Raw genomic sequence first — 15,514 nt, 5'->3', positions numbered from 1 at the left:
GTGAGAAACCAATCATAAGTAATTCAGTAAGATTGTTACTTTTGTTTATATTTAGATTCAGTGGCGGCGCCTTAAGCGTACTACTGTGGCAATGCTCCCCAATATAATCTATTTATAACTCTTTCAAACATCATTGGCATGGACATCCGACCTTAGTAGTTAGTTAATGATCCAATGAATCTTATAAGAACTACGATGTCTTATAAAAGAAATACATTCAGGTTATGTTTGGTGTTAACTAGATTATCGTTAGGCGGATTATTTGCAACATAAAATGTTTTCTTTGCGTGCATTTATAAAATGTAAGGATTAACCAACATCGATTTATAAAGTGTTTTAATTAATATTAATCGCACCTAATTAACAAATAAATCAAACTATAATTTAATAATTTTGAAAGGTTTTTGAATTCGTCCCTAAGCATAGCTTAAAAGCCATACTTAGTCACAGGCTAGTTACTACGTATCATCTTATATATATAAAATTCTCGTGTCACAATGTTCGTTCCCGTACTCCTCCGAAACGGCTTGACCAATTCTCATGAAATTTTGTGAGCATATTGAGTAGGTCTGAGAATCGGCTACTATCAATACCCCTTTAATACCCCTTTAATACCCCTTTTCATACCCCTTTTAAGTTTTTTTTAAAAGCGCGCGGACGGAGTCGCGGGCGACAGCTAGTTATAGATAAATTTCAAGGAGTATTAATCGTGTCTTTTGCCAACCAGACCGAGGGCTATAGACGGGTCATGCACTGATCCTATCTTTAGATGGAAGGGCCTTGTCTCGCAGTTCGCAATATAACAAATATAAATCTAAGATTAAACTAATTAACAGCCTAATGTTATTAGTACCAATTAATAATACAAGTTTTGGGCTTGTAAAAACTAAATCAATAACACTCTTGTGAAAACTTTTCTTAAACCATGTTATGTACAGTAACACGAGTTTGTTGTTCATTTTAAAATAACGCGTAAGTACGTAGTAAACAGTATGTGGGCAATTCTATACGGTGTTAAAATAGATTTGGGCACATTAACACCGACCGTGGCTTGGTCGTTACACCGCAAAGCAATGCCAAATAACATTTATACTACGCAATATAATGGTCATAAAGATCTCCTTCGATTTGTGGACTGCTCCCGTTCGTCACATATTGAGTCACGGATTACAATAAAAAATGTAAAAAGAACAAAGGTTCAAATGAATTAATTTAAGAAAAAAACTGACACAACCGGAGTACAGGCGGGGAAGCTATTGAAACTTAACTTGTATAGAACTCTGGAAGGATATAAATATCTTATGGCGTCTATAAAATGAAAGCTTAAGCGTGAAAGCACACCACGTCAATTAGTAACCGCGTGCAATTGTCAGAATCCAAACTAATATAGCGTGAGTGTGACGAGACGGACAGACGACGAGTATATATCTTTGTATGTCTATATGCAGTGATCGTCCCAAGGTCAATTAATGCATGTTGCTTTCAATTTGACAGTTAATAGCAATTTAACGATGAGCGAAAGTCTCGAGTACAAAAAGAGTATTGAGAGTGTTGCAGTCAAATGCGCTACGTTAACATACATCATCTGCAGAATAGCCATAGAATATATTATATTTTCATTTTATCCTCGTAATATTAGAATTGATGCACGCAACAACAGTGACAAAATCTGATATCATTTTCAAAAGAGATTTTTACAATTCTATAGAAAAGTTCCTTTAAATTTCATATTGCCACCCTTGTAAGACTTCTTTGCAAGCAGGTAGATTTTAGACTTATTGCTTGGCTTTGTATGTAAGCGCCTTAGCGGGATATTTTTCGACATTTAAAGTTTATTTAACGTATAAAATTATTCAATGCATTTTGTACAAAGAAGGAGGATATGATAATATTATTTACTTCTCGCAGAATTGTAGTTATATTTGTGGATATTATCTTATTAGTACTACTAATTGCTGATTGGTCATTCAATAGAACATAATTCATTGACTTACTTTAATATAGATTAATGTACAGTCTTCTCTTATTTCTCAAAGTTTCATTGATCATTTTTTTTTTTTGATAAATCAAAATTAACTTTTAAAAAATATCCTTATAGATAAGATAACCTTGCTCAAAAATATTCTTGGCTTCTATTTCTCATCTAACGTATTCTTCGGTTTCTTAGAACCATATATCGCAGGTATTTTAGCTCCGGTGTACACAATACTTTAGAGCACTTGTACTTAATACGCGACACGTTACTGGAAAATCAATTCATCTCGAGTTAAAGGAACCTTGAGCCATTCGAATTGTTCCTTAAAATATTATTTACGTAGATTCGGCCGCGCGTGTCTCCACACTATTCTTCACATTCAAGGATGCCATATTGCTCTTTATTGTCAAACAATAGAGGCTATTTCAGTGTACGCCACGTGACTAAAGCATTATTTGTGCAACGGCGTATTTTAAAACAATAACCGTGGGTTTATGAGACCAAAATCTCCATTTTAAAAATATTGTTATCTCTATTTTGTCAAAGGTAATGACAGGGATAGCGATATGTTTGATACAGATATTTTGGTCTCAAAAACCCACGGTAAAATGGTTTTGTTTTTACTAATAGTTTGTTCCTAACAGTTTGATGGCTCAGCGTTCGGCTCACGATTTTTCTTACACTTTCTGTTTTTTCATTGAGGTTATTTACATACTATTTAAGCGATTGCGTTAACTCATGAGAAGTAATCATGTTTTAAGGTAATTAAATGAGATTTATAGATTAGGTCAAATTTAAACGCATAAAAATGTTTCAAAACAGTCTAATTATCTTGATCGTAAATTTAAAATCTTAACTCATTTTAGAATCTTGCTTATTACATGTAATAAATTATTTTGAAATGTATACCACATCAAATTGATCAAATTTTATAGATAACTAGCTGTCTAACGCGACTCCGTCCACGCGCAATTAAAGAATACTTAATAGGGGTATGAAAAATAGACAGTAGCCGACTTTCAGACCTACTGAATATCGACGGCAGAAAGCGGAAATGTCGTATCTCAAAATATCTAGTTTTACACCAGAGCCAAAGAGCTATTTCAAAAAAATCACAACTCCTAAATTAATTAAGATAGGAAGTTGAACTTTGGAACGTATTTCTATCAATCTAAGCGTTATTTGATACCGTTAATTGGTATGTCCTAAAGTTACTAATCCATTGATTATTTTTACTAGTTACAGCAATTGATGTTAACTTATTTGGGCCAATTTTCGAGATACGACATTTCCGCTTTCTGCCGTCGATATGCAAATAAAATTTAATAAAAATCGGTCAAGCCGTTTGGGAGGAGTACATTAACTAACTAACATTGCGACAAGAGAATTTTATATACGAGTATAAGATTAACTATTACTTTAAGGGAGCTCTTATTTTGACTCTGAGTATTAACAGCAAATATAGTATAAAAAAATAAGTTGGCGAGTACTAAGTATTGTTTATACCATTTGCGGTTAGCCATACACGGACCGCGGAAATTTTACGAAAAAAAAAATACTTACAACGTAATTAAGTCTTCAAAGGTTTATATAAAACTCTTATATTGGATTTTGAATTTTTAATGTGATCTTGGACTTAAACAAGAGCAATTCTTTCATCAATTTAAATAACAGTATTTAAGTAGGTATCGAGTATTTCTCTCTCGAGTATCTCTATTAGGTATGTTGCCTTATTTTAAATAATTCTTATTCCCATAACAAAAGACTGGTAACCTCATGTTTTGAGTTCAAAGAAATCCAAATCTTCTTATAGGTATAAAACTTATAAACACTTATGTATTTATCTATCAGTTTTTATTATTCGAAGTAGGCAAAGGTTATCTTTGTATATTCAAAAAGACGTTTTTTTTCTCAAGTTATCTTATATCAGTGTTTTAACAGTATTGAAATTTTCTTACCATCGATAAACATCAGAATCAATACCATCTTAGCATCTTACCATTTACCATACATATTTCAGAAAACATTCTTGTCATCCATGTTTTTCTTTGGATATTAACAGAAATGTTATTGAAATGTTTGTTCTTCGGCAGTGCAAACTTAAGGTTACATGCATTTGACATTTTCAGTCGGTCAAATATACTATATATAAAATGTTGTTGTTTCCTTTTGTCTCACCCATTTTGTTTAATATCAAACGAACTATGCATACACTATAAAAAAACATGTAATGGAAACGTAAATAAGAGTTAGCAGCAAACGTCCGTATTAATTAAATCAATTTACTAAGAAAATACATTCGATTAATACGTGCACGTAATTGATTGCAAAAGGAATTGACGTTGATGTGTTAGCGAGCCACTCGTTACGACACGGTGACGTGACGAAGCGACGACACAAGGACGTCACGTCACGAGAAGTATTTAAAACGCATTGTGTAACCGTTGACATCGTACGCTTGTTTTAAAAGCAATTGGGTGATATTAATTGACCTACTCACCTGCCGGGATGATTACGAATACGAACGGGTACAGGGATAGGACTACGCATAGGCTATAGATGGATTGAGTAAAAAGTAATATAATTAAGCAGAAATTGACGGAAATGACGGACGGCAGATGGCTCTAGCGGACCTAGAGTGCCGATCTAACATGAGTGGGATTAGAACAGGGAGTTGATGATGTATAATGTTCCCTTTAGACCCGGTTTCCTTTAGACTTCTGTCGTCTTGTTAAGAAATCGAAACTTAACAATTAAATACCAAGGAGACAAAACTGTATTAATATATTAATTAAATGATGTAGAACCTTGTTTATATTGTGCTAAAGTTGTAAATCTAATAACAATTTCAATATAGGTACGCTTAACTAAAGAATACTCAATTACGTTACTGTGAAATACTACAGAGCAGTTTTGTAACAGAACAATTAAGTGCATACGCCGCACTGGCGCTCGCCAGCCCAATGTAATCGAAACCTATGGCAATTATTTTCACAGCAGCAAATTCTATTTTTTTATGTGCCTCATGTATTCGATAACTGCATTCGCATTTAATGTGTTTATGTTTCGACGGATCCTACGAATAATGTAACTTATTTATTGAACAAAATAACTAATGTACATTTCGAACTCTGCTAAAAATTATATTTTTATTCCTGAAATCAAAATTTTCATGTCTTATTTAAATCGTGAGATTGGGATTGAAATATAGTCTTAATAAGAATACTTTTAAGTAATAATGATAATATATGTAATAATGATAGTGGATTTCGACTGCAGTGGCACTTATTGTCTCTCTTTCTCTCTCTCTTCTTGTTATTCTCATTTGAAAAACAGAGACGACGTTATTCGTCAATACCTGTCACTGCAATCAAAACCCTCTATCTCGAACTGTAACAAAATTTAAAGTAATCTTCGGTGTAGTGTGCAATCTATCGCTGTTTTGTGCCACACACGACCAGAATAGAATGGTTTAAGTTCAAAATCGCCAGGATGAAGTTAACTCTACTAAATAGTAACTTAAATTGTAAAGTGCGTGCGCGCAATAAATTGTAAATAATAAGTAGATGGCGCTATTAAACGAAATTTATTATTATTCATAATTATCCAGTGTAATTAGTTCAAAAAATCCGGATCATAAATAAATGAAATAAATAAATACTCATAATATCCCATCATTATCATCTCCCTATTTTTATCCCACTATTTGTGTGATCGGGGCACGTTTTCGGGGCAAGTTTTCGTCCCCCAGACATATCTCGTTCTCATAATCTTCCGATTCGTACCAATTTTTATTTTCAACTTTATCACAATTGTTATCATTCGCTTGTTAATCCTTTAAGTAATCAAGGATTAAGTTACGTTTTATTTTTCTTTTAAAAAGTAAAATATTCCAAGAAATCTATTTAATACATATATTTTTGCTAAAAGGTCTTATTTCTGTTATTTATTATTAATTGTGAAGTCTTTAAATACTCACACTGTAGTATTCTATTTTAGTTTTGTACGGTATATATGTAGACATAAAAACAAATTGTAATCAACGCAATATTTCGAATTGAAAAGAGAAACTGAAAAAGATTTCCATGAAAAATAATAACAAAGTGAACGAATGCTCTATAGTGATAAAAACGAAAGCGTCAGTTCAAATTGCGTCGTATTGTAGCCGGCGATGTGCGTTTGTTTCTCTGAAATTAAGTCGAAGGCTCTCTGTTAAATACGAAAATAATTAATTTTGTTTATCTCGACGTAGTTATTGGAATATAGAAATTGAGCTCTGTCCCGAAGAAATGGAGCTGTAACATTGTTTACGATATTCCATAAAAAATAGCACATGGTATTTTTTTCTTTATTGCTATCACAAAAAATTAGAATTTTTGTTTATAAACATTCGAATAGTATTTATAAAATTTTCTATTAAACTGAACTGTATGTGAATGTGTTCGACCAATATGTGTGTTTAATAAAATTGCCCCTCTATCAAGAAAGAACAATAAAGGCTCAATATTACGTACGTACGTATATAGAAGGGACATAAAGATCCAAACCGTACTCTCAAAGATGTTACGCTCTTTTGACTATTCAGTAACGAACGATTATCCTTAGTGCAATTGCTCATAATGCCCGCTCTATAACAGTATTATATTTTAATCTCTTTGTATAGTTGGTATCAGAGGCCGCCTGTAACCTCGCCAGTTTAGATACGAAATGATTTTCGTCTCACTCGGTGATAACGTTTTTGCTCGTTAGGATTTAGAAATTGTAGTTTTATCCATCATCTCTAAAACGTCCCAAGGGTGCTGACACACTTAATTAACCATTTTGTCTTTTTATATCGTAGGTAATTTTTTTACTTTTTTTTAATTATTTTAAATCTTTCAAGTGTCCATACATAACAATCCATATAGTCTCTAGACATATACCTATATATGTACATATATCTTATATTCAGTCACATCTATCTCATCCGGGTCTCACTTTTTACTTGTTAAAATGTAACGGTTTTAATAACTCGTATCTTTGTGTGTCTATGATGTATGTATTTTAAATACGCATTCTCTTTTGTTCTTTGGACTTTTTATTCATACATTATATACCCGAATGTAATTGGACTATAACGTTCTGGGTGCAATGCACCTACATTGACGCTATCGGGCCCCTCGTTCACAAGTCTACGCAAATCTCAGACGCTATTGTTCGATCCTTTCGTCGCCAATATCGCGAAGAGCGCGCTCCGTTCACACAACGTGACATCGTCAACACCAATCGTCTAGTCGGTCAGTACAGACATAGCGACTACACGGCTGACACGAACTTACTTATGTGAGCGACTGACTTCGACAATAAAAAAACAAAAGGCGCGCGTTGCTGGCCCGTATACGAACCTCTGACATTTTTTGCGTAATTCAGTTAGAGTCTAAAATCACCGAGTATCAAAGATTAATGTTTCCTTGTGTACAAAGGGCCTAGTGTCTCACCACCTTAACGACGCATTTTCGGCGATCTAATCCGTACGTCCGGGTAACTGGGTTGTGTACATAGAAAAACTCGGTCAGATCTGCGGGCAATCTAGTTTATGGTACGAGCGAGATTAACGCACACGCCATAAATCCACCGCCCGCTGCCGCTGCCGGCGCTGCTGTAATCCCAAACTCATGTTGCGTTTTCATTACCGACACCTGCCATACTAAAATACAAATTTGAACACACAAATCTTTAACACGATTACTGGTACTGTTGTCCACAGCTTCACAAATATTTGTTGTTGATTCTATTGTCTCTACGTACAATTTAATTAACTTGAAGCAAAATCTTTGTACCCCTTTTTAAATCGTGAGGTGTGACACATTATAGAATAAAAAATATTTGTAATCAAAAATTTAAACAATCTATAATAATGAATTATGGTCGCATTTCGAACAATTGGCAGCCGCTAATAAAAAATATTTCTTTATCATAATTTGAAGAACGTTTCTATTTCAGGGTCACATCGACACCAACACGTTAGATTTGAGGAAACGCGAACACCGCTTTTTGGTGATGCAAATCGCCCTCAAATGTGCGGATATCTCCAACCCATGCCGGCCCTGGAACATCAGTAAGAATTGGAGTTTCAAGGTTTGCGAGGAATTCTTTAGACAAGGTGACTACGAGCGCGAACTCAACCTGCCTGTCTCCGCGTTCTGTGACAAGAATAATATATCTGTGCCGAATATTCAAATAGGTAAGTTCTTTTTTTTATAAATATATTACTCATATACCGATCCACCGCAGCATTCATGATTAGAAATTTATATTAAAATATGATAGGTAATTAACGACGTTTAACGCGAGACCATTATGTAAGCGCCTACGCGTTTTACTTTCAAAGTATACATAGGTAAGTGTAGTATAAGGTAAAATATATTTTTTTTTATTTAATATGAGTTGTGACTGAAACACATGATAGTGTAATATGAGGTTTAATTTTAGTTGTATACATTTGACATGGCACTAATCAAACGAAACGCAATATACATATTCAGCTTTGCGTATAATTTTTGAACAACCTACATTTTGTACAAAAAATCATGTACAGATCAGCCACACACTTAACCATAAATACTGTTGTAGTAAAATGTAAAAAAAAAGCAGCAAAGCAGCTGTGGTGCTATTTGTTTTAAAGTGACCTCTTTCAATAACTTTGTTTCTAATAAAGCAATTAGCTTCCGGCACTTAATTACCGGCACAATAAGTTGTGTTTATATCTATCTATATATATAAAAGAAAGTTGTGTTAGTTACACCATTTATAACTCAAGAATGGCTGAATCGATTTGACTGAAAATTGGTGTGCAGGTAGCTTAGAACCAGGAAAAGGACATAGGATAATTTTTACCCCGTTTTCTATTTTTTATTCCGCGCGGACGGAGTCGCGGGTAAAAGCTAGTCTTATATATATAAAAGAAAGTCGTGTTAGTTACACTATTTATAACTCAAGAACGGCTGAATCGATTTGACTGAAAATTGGTGGGCAGGTAGCTTAGAACCAGGAAACGGACATAGGATAATTTTTACCCCGTTTTCTATTTTTTTTATTTTTTTCCGCGCGAACGGAGTCGCGGCTAAAAGCTAGTTTATAATAAAATAACTCGATCAATATAACTTTCCAGGATTTTCCAAGTATATAGTGACGCCACTGATAAAGGAGTGGCACCGGTTCCTCCAAAACGATCTCTCCATGCAGATGTTAGACAACTTGCTCTCCAATCAAAACAAATGGGAGAGACTGGTTGCGATGGAGGTTCCAGAGAAGAATCCCACAGAAGCGCCTGATACTGACGTGGCGGAGGACAATATCGAGTCCGGCTCTGGTTTGTCCGACAGTTCTGAATTATTGCTGCCCGGGCGCAGGAGTTCATTGAATCCAATCAAGCCGAGAGGTTTCAAAGAACAATTGAGGCGTTTCTCGGTACCGCTTAATATTTTCCAAGAAAGAAAAATCAAGCGCCACGTAAAGAGCCGCGCATCGGCCAGCAGCTCGGAGATGCGACGGGACACTAGCCGGCTCGACATCGAGTTCTCGATACGGTCCCAGCAATGTTCACCAAAGCGAGGCGAGAGAGCAACCTTTTCAACTGAGAAATATTTGAGCACTGAGAATTTATTGCAAGTAGACGATGCTGATGATGATAGCTATCAAAAAATCCCAACTTCGGAGACCACATTTCTGGAGTGCTTGTTAGCCTCGCGACACTTGCACAAAAGCGCAGAGGACACAAGATTTTCGCCTCCGACTACCAAGTCAGATTTCTTGCACCGCTTAGAAAATTTAAAAGCGACCAGGTTCAGGTGGTTTAAAAAATCTGAAGCCGAAAAGAGCGATCAGAATGAGGCGTCTACAAGCGGGACTGCAACGCAGGAAGGTGGGCGGCGAGAGAAACGAGGCGAGGCCGCCTTGGCTGTGGGCAGCCGACTGCGCGACAACCTGTCTGCCGTCACACTCGATGGCTTGCACCTGGAACAGCTTACTCCTAGACGGAAGTCAATGCCGGCTGACTCCACGGCAGCGACCGCTGGGGGTAAATATTCACTCTTATACAACGTCCCTTCCATTGTAACTTCCTAGCGAAACCGAACCTAAACGAAGCGCTACGCCCGTAGTACTAGGCAGGCATGCATCTGCAATTCATGCCACTGCTGTTTAAAAAGTTTACAAATATTTGAAGTTTTAGTATGTATTAATAGTAACATTTCTACTTTTGTAAATCTAAAATATGAACTAAAACATGTTTTTTTTTTCATAAAACAGCTCTGAAAGAGAAAAAAATGCTCGATGTGGCAGCAATTCATTCATTGCGCAAACACGCTGAATCTACGAAGGAGGAGGGCAGACGTCGCCGGGGCTCTGCGCCGGTACCCGTGGCGGTGTCCGAGCTGCGCGGCCTCGCACAGAGCGCACAGGGAGCCCAGGGTGCCCGCGCCAGCGCTCCTACCGTCACTCGCAAGAAGCCCAGTGCTGTAGCCTCTTGCCAACAGTGGCTTGCCAGGGCGGCAAACAACGCACAAGAGAAATCACTCTCTAACATACCACGACGCAGCTCTCTCCCCATCGAGGTGATGACAGGTTGATATCGCTGTGAACGGCTTTTTATTTTATTTTTTTTTCCTCCAAGTTTAAGTTTTAATATTTAAAATGTCCAGTAAATCGTTATTTATTCCCTGATATAACTGTTATGTAGGTGCCGAAGGCACTGTTTTCTTCATTTGTTTCTGTTGTATGTGTAAAATAGTTTATTAGATTATGTGTTATAAGTAGTTTTTATTTAGACATATGTAGAAATCAATGTGGAAGACAATGGAATATTTTCGGATATTGGGAAGAGCTGCATCCTTTTGGAAATTACGTAGTTTTAGACAGAAAGTTTTACTTCTTTCTAATGTTATAAATGTTAGGATGGATGGATGGATGTTTGTTAGGAAATATCTGCAGAACGGTTAAGCGAATTTCTATTAAATCACAGATGTAGAACATAGTCAGGAAGAACACATAGGGCTACTAATTAAGTTTTTTTTTAATTCCGCGCGGATGGAGTCGCTGAGGCAGCTTATTATCTATAAACCGTTTATAGTTTCTATAAGAACAAGGTAAGGTAATATTGGGTTAAAAAAATACACGAACAATAATCATCCAGTTCACTTCCAAATTATTACAATATTTTAGTAAAGTTAAACTCTGTGTCCGCCATTAGACATGTTGTACAAAATTAAAAATGCATGCCTAGTTCATTGAACGTTTATTCTTTTAAATGTAATATTTCCGTCTAGAGGAAGTATATAATTTATCATCAATCATTATAAATTAATTTCTGATTTTTATTTATTACGCTGGTCAATGTTAGTTGTTTACACTGTTAACTTAGATATAATATTATTTAAAATTTTATTAATCTGACTAATACATTTATTTATAGGTTCAGCATATCAATGAGAAGATGAAGACTTCACATAGTAAATAAATTGCTCAGTATGTAAAGTAGCATGGTTATGCGAGTTTTTAGCATATATGAGCAAAACGTCAACATAATCGACGAAATCGCTCAAAAAAATTAGGATCATAGTTTCAGTGTTACCATATAATAAATGTAAACGCTGTCTTGAGCCAAATATGGCAGAAAAACTTATATAGTCTGTGGGATGTGTGCCGAAATATTCTGTTGCGAAATTGGTTCGTGTTGAAACGTACAATCAAAGTTAAAATGTACTTTCATAAAATGATAGTAAACAAAACTTAAAACAAAGTGCAGTGAAAAATATAAACTTATTTGATCGATTACGGCCTTGTAAAAGTATTTGTTGCGTTTAAAGACATCGTGCAGTGATTAATAACCAAACTAAATTAGTGATCCAGACTATTTTGGAACTTTCAGTATTTCTACAAACTTTAAAGAAAATAACAAGAATTAGGACGTTTTACGCCATTTAATTACAAGAAGTAATTATTTGTGAATTCAGTGTAAATTAACTGTTTCAAAGTTGTTCAATGGTATTATTGTGAACTGTTCGCACAGAAAAAAGTTGTCAGACGTTATTCTATGGTGTTATTTGTAGTTACCGCCTAATTATGTATTTAAAATGTTTAAAGATATCTCGTTTAATTTTATTGTATTTTAATATTACTACGAGTATAATATGGCATAATGGCTCAAATCATAGACCCAAATGAAATAAAAACTATTTCTAAATTTTTTGTTAATGCATTAGTACAAATTATTTTATACTGTTTACATTAATTTATTGTTTATTTTAGAACCGTTTTATACATTCTCATTTAATATTTATTAAAATGTGTCAGTAATAATGTCAGTGACATTATTTTAAATTATTTACAAAAGTATTACAATTGAATCTTTTAGAGATATTAAATAGATAAAATTGTAGGTCAGAGTCTCAATAAAAAACCCTATTTTAAAATTATATGTTTGTAGCTCTAATTAAGAGATGACATTAAAAATAATAATCAACATTATTAGTGTTAGTAGTAGTAGTTAATATTATGGCTAAAAGGTGTAATGATTTATGAATGTTAGATGTATATATTCAGTATTAGATGTGTTCCAAGCTAATCTGAGTTATTGATGTTGTACAGTGATACAAGTACGTCATCTGCTGTGTGCTCGGACAAAGGGTTTGTTCTCAATAACAGTCTGATATTATCTAAAGGAAATGTTGGAACTAAGTGATGTTTAATACAGGGATGTAACATTTGTATTGGGGAGAATATTTGGTTAAAAAATTACATTCAATGGCGTCAGCCTTATATGATATGTAAACATATCTTAGTATTGATATGAATAAAAAATGTACGAAATATACAAAATTTTAATCTATACATATTAATAAAATTGTTTTATCTCTGTAATATTGTAAAAACAGATTTCATACACATGAAGAATTTGCTTAGCTGATAACGATAAGCCAATTTTTTCATTTTCTGTGTGTATATGTCTGTCCGCAAGGCCGTGTTTGCTCCGGGTAATCTCCGGAACGGCTGTACCGATTTTGACGGAACTTGGATCGAAAGATAGCTGATGCATTCGGGTATATTATAGGCTATTTCTTAAATCTGCGCTGACAAATTCGCTGTGTACCGCTTGTAGTAAATAAATTAATAAGTATTGTTCTGCAGTACTGGTGAGATGGCGTACTACTAGTATACATAAATGAAGACTTTTGTATATAATCTGCTTTCCTTTGTGTAACATTCTGACAATTTACTTATTTAGTAGTCTATTTACTAAATTAAACATGTACATGTTATTTCTAAACAACTATTACATATTTGTAAAAATATTGATCTGTATTTGATCTATCGTGTCTATATTTATTCTATATATGTATCTGGTTCATATAATCTTATAAATTTTACACATAAACCCTTTTTTTCTTAAACAGTTTATAAAAACTATATTTATTGTACAAATACTTTGGCCACATATTTCAAAGAATATATTTCTTTAGGGAAAAATAATATCATAATATTTGTAATTCAAATGAAGTAATCTCCTATACTATCTGTGCCTGACGTTGGTTCCGCCTGTTTTTCTATCGTATTACTCTCTTATTTTTATAATTAATCATTTGGCACAATTTTAAGCGCTCAAACTACAAATATACATGAATAATTCTAGCTCGTTAGTATTTATGTGATAGATTTTGTAAATTAATGCATGTATAGCATTACAAATACATGAAACAAGACGTAGTTTGATAATAAAGAAACAAAATCACGTACAGTCCTACATACACCTTTTTTTTTTTAATTTATTTCTGACATGGATTCAAGGTCCTTTGGCCATCTACATACACTTTCCTTTGTGGTGTTGCAATTAGAGAAAAATTCCTTGCATTTTCGATGTTGTGATCTTCTTGCATGATGATGTTAGGCATATATATAAAATACTTATAAAATTAAGTACATGGGCAACTATTTTAATTAAGATGTTAAAGCACATATAAATTATGTCATAAACTCTTGTAGTTATGCAAATGCGCACCTCCGCGCATGGTGTTCGCTTATTGCTTTTTTTTGTGTTAATTTATAAATTTTTCTAAATCAGATTTATTTACATTCAACTACGAGTAGGGATTGCAATCCGGCGTCATTTTCAGTCCGGCCGGATACGACCGGATTCCCATCAATCCGGCCGGATCCGACCGGATCCAACCGGATTGATTAAATCAAGATGATTTTCGCTTTTTAGTACAAAATAAGTAAGTTAATCAAGTGTCACTGCACTTATATGTAGGTAGTTTATTAAAAATAAATCACAAATATATAAAATCGACTTTATTTCTTAACCAATGTTAAGACAAATGGACAACAAGAAAACAATTAAAATTTAGTAGTGTAGGTAACTAGTAATAATTTTACGACGTAACGAGTAGCTTAGTCTTTCTAGATTTCACTTTCACAGATAGATCAATTTATAAGTAACAATATTAATTATCAAGTAACTATAATATCTAATAGATACAATTAACCTTACGTAATTAACTGAAATGAGATCAAAATCATTATTAAAGTATTTGAGAATGCTAACAAACAAGTCTTATAGGTGTTCATGATTATAACAGATACCATCATGATTTGATGAATCTGTCGAACGAATGAATGGCAAAAATTATCACAATAATGAGTTTAGAACTCTTTAGTTTAATCAACTTACGATAAATAATTATTTTAAGTAATAATTGTAAAAAAATATAAGTATAAAAAGAAAATCAATATTGATTTTGAAAATAAGATCGTAGAAAACAAATATTGTTAATTGTGTCATCACCTAAACGACTTCTAATAGAGCTGCAAATATATACGCACATCGCATTTAAAATACCTACTCATGCAAAAGCTATATTATTTTCCCACAAACTGCTAGCACCGGATCCGGTTTTCGGATCCGGTATATTGGTACCGGATCCGGTAACCATTAAATGATGCCGGATCCGCCGGATTACCGGATCCGTTTTTCCGGATTGCAATCCCTAACTACGAGTCAGTTCCTTACCTCTGTCCAAAAAAATGTTGTTATCTTTATTTAGAAACAAAATGAAAGGGGGTGACAATATGTTTTTGTACAGCTGTTTCTGCAGTGGAAACTTAGTTATACCAGTGTAATTTTACATTGTTCAAAGCGTCTAGAGGCATTCTAGTTATATTTTATTTATTATTCCTTTAAGGTTTAATATTAGTGGTCTGACCAATAAAATGTTTTATTTGTATTTTTTTTATTTAAGTACGCAACAATAGCATTGTAAGTTTTTTATGAGTAACTTAACTTGATTTTATTTTTTAATACAACACAAAATATATCTGTTCAGTCTATTTTAGAGGTTTAGCAAAGATTTTTTTATTGAATCTTTTAATTTTAATTGAATCGTGATTTAGTTACTATGTGAACTTAAATTGTACCTATCAATTTGAGGTCCGAGAGATCTGATCTGACTTTGTATATTCAGCATATTTCTTATACTTCTGAATGTGTATTTTGCCATTTTATTA

At 33.8% G+C, this 15,514-nt stretch overlaps 1 protein-coding gene across 1 annotated transcript in view; it reads left to right on the top strand.

Moving 5' to 3' along the window:
• The window catches only part of LOC106715937 (calcium/calmodulin-dependent 3',5'-cyclic nucleotide phosphodiesterase 1C), an 88,605-nt gene extending 78,011 nt beyond the window's left edge, over positions 1–10,594 (top strand). The window contains exons 8-10 of the mRNA XM_045686187.1: positions 7,958–8,198; positions 9,126–10,034; positions 10,265–10,594. Of these exons, the coding sequence (XP_045542143.1) occupies positions 7,958–8,198; positions 9,126–10,034; positions 10,265–10,584 (1,470 nt within the window). The 3' untranslated portion in view covers positions 10,585–10,594. The remainder of the gene's footprint in view (positions 1–7,957; positions 8,199–9,125; positions 10,035–10,264) is intronic.
• The last annotated feature ends 4,920 nt before the right edge of the window (positions 10,595–15,514 follow it).

Source organism: Papilio machaon, chromosome Z (genome assembly GCF_912999745.1).
Source record: "Papilio machaon chromosome Z, ilPapMach1.1, whole genome shotgun sequence".
Classification (NCBI taxonomy): domain Eukaryota; kingdom Metazoa; phylum Arthropoda; class Insecta; order Lepidoptera; family Papilionidae; genus Papilio; species Papilio machaon.
This window is presented reverse-complemented; position numbering and strand designations above follow the sequence as displayed.